Source organism: Rhea americana, unplaced genomic scaffold, assembly GCF_003343005.1.
Source record: "Rhea americana isolate MKP2758 unplaced genomic scaffold, rheAme1 scaffold_5, whole genome shotgun sequence".
In the NCBI taxonomy this organism is placed as follows: domain Eukaryota; kingdom Metazoa; phylum Chordata; class Aves; order Rheiformes; family Rheidae; genus Rhea; species Rhea americana.
The window spans coordinates 4923862-4927492 of NW_028186645.1; the positions used below are offsets into that span (position 1 = coordinate 4923862).

General features: G+C 47.0%; 1 protein-coding gene across 2 annotated transcripts in view; it reads right to left on the minus strand.

Annotated features, from left to right (window-relative positions):
- Positions 1 to 3607, minus strand: part of CUNH14orf132 (chromosome unknown C14orf132 homolog) — a 45501-nt gene extending 41894 nt beyond the window's left edge. For both annotated transcript variants that reach the window (XR_014897361.1, XM_085317489.1), the window contains exon 1: positions 3552 to 3607. Coding sequence is in view for 1 of the 2 variants with exons in the window: in XM_085317489.1 (XP_085173615.1) it covers positions 3552 to 3578 (27 nt within the window). In the remaining variant the exon portion in view is untranslated. The remainder of the gene's footprint in view (positions 1 to 3551) is intronic.
- Between the last annotated feature and the right edge of the window lie 24 nt (positions 3608 to 3631).

The following is a 3631-nucleotide window of genomic DNA, read 5'->3' on the forward strand; positions in this document are numbered from 1 at the left end:
AATAGGCTTTAACCACGTATGAGTCATCCTTATTAGCACAAGTGACCTTAATGAAATCAATCAGAGCACCTGCAGAACAGAGGACATCTAAGCCTGCACAAACGCCTCCTGATGAACACACACCCARATGTAAAAAGGCTTATTTTAACAGTCAGTTTAATTGCCACAATCAAAGGCTGTTTTTCAGGACAGTCTAATAAATGTACTACAGCTGAAATTTTCAGATGCGCTAGCTTCAGCTAGGCATCCAACCCTTTGTCAGAGTAATAACGTTAACAAATTTATGCAACTGTGGTACAATCTCCTGTTCCACAACAYCAATGTTTATCAGCAAAATGTTGTCCTTTCTCTGGCATCAACTGTATCATTCAGGTGGGCATTTCATTATCTTTCTGCTGGCACAAAARAATGGTTTCAGCASCTCTGAGGCAAAAATTGCCTCACAGACATCTTAGAAAAGCAGGTGAGGTGCTAACAACAAAAGCTCCAGTTTACTCATACAGCTGTGTATAGCCAAAGCTTCCAGAAAGCAGGCTGCTCACATTCAAGTGCCTGAAGAGCTAAACACACAATTGCAATCATCCGGATCTGCAAGCTCTGACCCACAGAATGTTTTTAGCAATTAGACTAAAACTTCAATWAAGAGACGCTGACTCTTGCCGTAGCTGGTATTACGCTTTCACCCAGGCAGGAAAGGACACTACACCTTAGAGGAGGCCGGATTTTGAGCTYCTATAATACGTCACATACAGCATGGAGATTCAAAAGCGCTAACCTGATGTATTCAAAGACCATTTACGGTGTCTCACAGAACATTTAACAAAGATGACTTGGGTCCAGGATGAATGGTGCAAAGGTGCAGTAAGAATGATACAAAAAGGCAACTTACAGGAACACAAAGAGCCTGCGCAGTCCTGCAGAAACTAAACTCAGCGAGACTTAAGTGTTGCTTTTATACACTGCCAGTTTTAGCATGAAGWATTCATATACCTGACATCCCTGAGGTAAAACGTGAACTATCGCATGTCACGCAGACGTTAATGTCAGGGACTACAAGAAGGGAATGCAGGTCAGTAATTCCCACACATCGCTTATGAAAGGTCACCTCAGTGCACCACAGCACGAGACATGCCACAGAGATGATTTGAAAAAGCAGGAAAGATACAGCAGGGAAAAGAACGCAGAAATAACGCAAAAGAGAAATTAGAGAAGTGAGACTGCGTGTGTGAAATGCCAGCAGGTTGGTGGAAACAGTTGCTTAGTTCAGAAAGAAAGCTGGAAAAGGCCCTGTGACAGGGGTCATCAGAGGTAAGTATAGCATCCACTGCACACAGTAACCTCAAAACTGGATTAATTTCCTTCAAGAGAAGCAGAACCCAAGAAATCCTTTATAGTTGCTAAAAGGTTAATTACACCAATACTCCTCAGAGGACTCCCACATTTCCCTCAGGGAAACAGATGTTTTGCAGACTTGGTCAACCCCATGTATCAGCTGAAAGCGCCACGAAGGCACCACATCTGCCTCACATCTCCCACCTGGAGCTGCTTCCTTCCTGACAGCTCCTTCTACACCTCCAGGAGGCCTTCCCATCCCAGTAGCCATCAGCCATCCAGGCCATCCCAAGGGCTTCATGGAGAAGACAGCTCCAAGGCATATAGTTTCCTTCCTAAGATATACTAGGCCATGGGGGGATTGCACGTATCCATATACCAGCTTGTCCCTTCCTCCCTCATTCCTGTTCTCCCTCCAGACAGTATCTGGAGGGAGACACAGGGAAGTGTGATGAAGGCTTTCTACCCTTTTCTGTGTCAGGGTCAGAAGCACCATACCGATATTGGTGAGGGGAATCTCACATCACATGTGGCCTTCCCTGCTGCGGGATGTTAACATAAATGCTTTTCTCTCTTAAAAAGATGTCCCACATGGAAGGGTAGATTCTCACATTTCAAAGAAATATTGAATGGATGATTCTTTTTCATGGAAAGGAAAAGAAAAAACAAATGAATAAACCAAGCCCAGAAGATAAGGAAGTAACACACACAATCCAACTTAAATTGCTGCATTACTAACCTTCCTAAGTATAAGATGTAAAGTGATTCCAACAAAGAACTCTTCTGGGAGGCCTAAAGCACACAGCTTTGCTTTCTTTGAATACACAGAATTGAGGTAGAAGATACTCAGAATATGCAACAACAGGCATAAGGGAGAGTGTGTAAGGGGAAAGGGTTGTTCTAGTCCCAGCTGTGCCACAAACCACTTACCAATTACYAGTAAATGCTTCAGTTGTGCCTCACCTCTCCTTCTGTAGAAGGGGGATACWAAACCCTCCCCACTTCACCTCACCACTTAGTGAGCAAAAGATGGACCCAGGGAGCTCATAGATCGTGGTAAGAAGGAMCACAGAAAAGTGATTTGATATATACAAAATTTTCTTTGAGTACTTCAGGTAACAGAGAGACCTCAAATCAAAGYGATGCTTTCCTCTCTCCATTGGGGCTTAAAATTCTTGATGTTCTTTAGAAAGAGTCTTATTATTATTATCTCCAAACAGAAGTAATTCTTGACAGCTCGCTCCTACCTTCAGGAAGGCACAGCCTGATACCCACTAAGAAGTGGGCAGACTTTAAGGAGGGAACAAGAGAAAATGTCCATTRCATCAGTGAAACACAGCATCACGCGAGCAGGATCAGTTTGGTTTGGTTCCATCAGACACCTCCAACTAACATCTGTSTCCAAGTAGCAACACTGCTGTAAAGTCAGTGCCTGACCCCTATTCAGTCCCTGGGAAGTGTACAACATTTTTGGCAATGGGGTCCTCCATTGAGGCKGGACCCTAATCACTTCTTGGAATAAAACCTATTTATGCATATACAACTAYGTATATGCACGAAAACWGTAAGTTATCCTGGAAAAAACATGAAATAGATATCTAGTACGTGTGACTTTCTCTGAAGCACAGTCTTGCTTGCCTGCTTAAAAGCCCAATCCCACCTGGACTCACCAGGTGATTTTTGGCTTTGGGTGCCTTGCGCCCACCGGTGACTTCTCAGTGCACTGAGTATCGACACGTGCGRTATCAATATCCACACACGTGTCTCGAGATGAAGTGCAAGACTTAGCTGTGACTAACACAGTTTGCTCGTGCAAACGGAGCAGAGCACTGCCAAACGCCCAGCCACGGTGCACGCAACGACGCCAACCCACCCGCGTCCGAACGGACGCGCCTGCAGCCGTGGCACGAGAAAAGAAACCGGGAAAAAAAAAAAGAAAAAAAAAACTCCTGTTCCGTTTACAGTTTGCGCTGAAAAGGAGGGTAAACACGYCCCAGTCTGAAGCCGGCGCAGCGCCCCGAGGAGGCCGGAGTGCCGGGAGGCCCCGCCAGCCCCGCCGGGCCCCCCGGTCTCCCTCTGCCAGCCGCCGCGCCGCCCGGTCGCTGTCTCCGCGCCAGCGCAACTCCGCAGGGGGGAGAAAAGCGGGAAAAGGGGAGGGAGAGGGAGGAAAAGCCCGCGGGGCAGACAAGGGGGGCGCGGAGGCGGCGGCCCGCGCCTACCTGCGCGGCCATGAAGGAGAGGTCCATGGTGCTGCCGCTGGAGCTGGCGGAGGTGCTGAGGCTGCTGCTGCTGCTGCTGC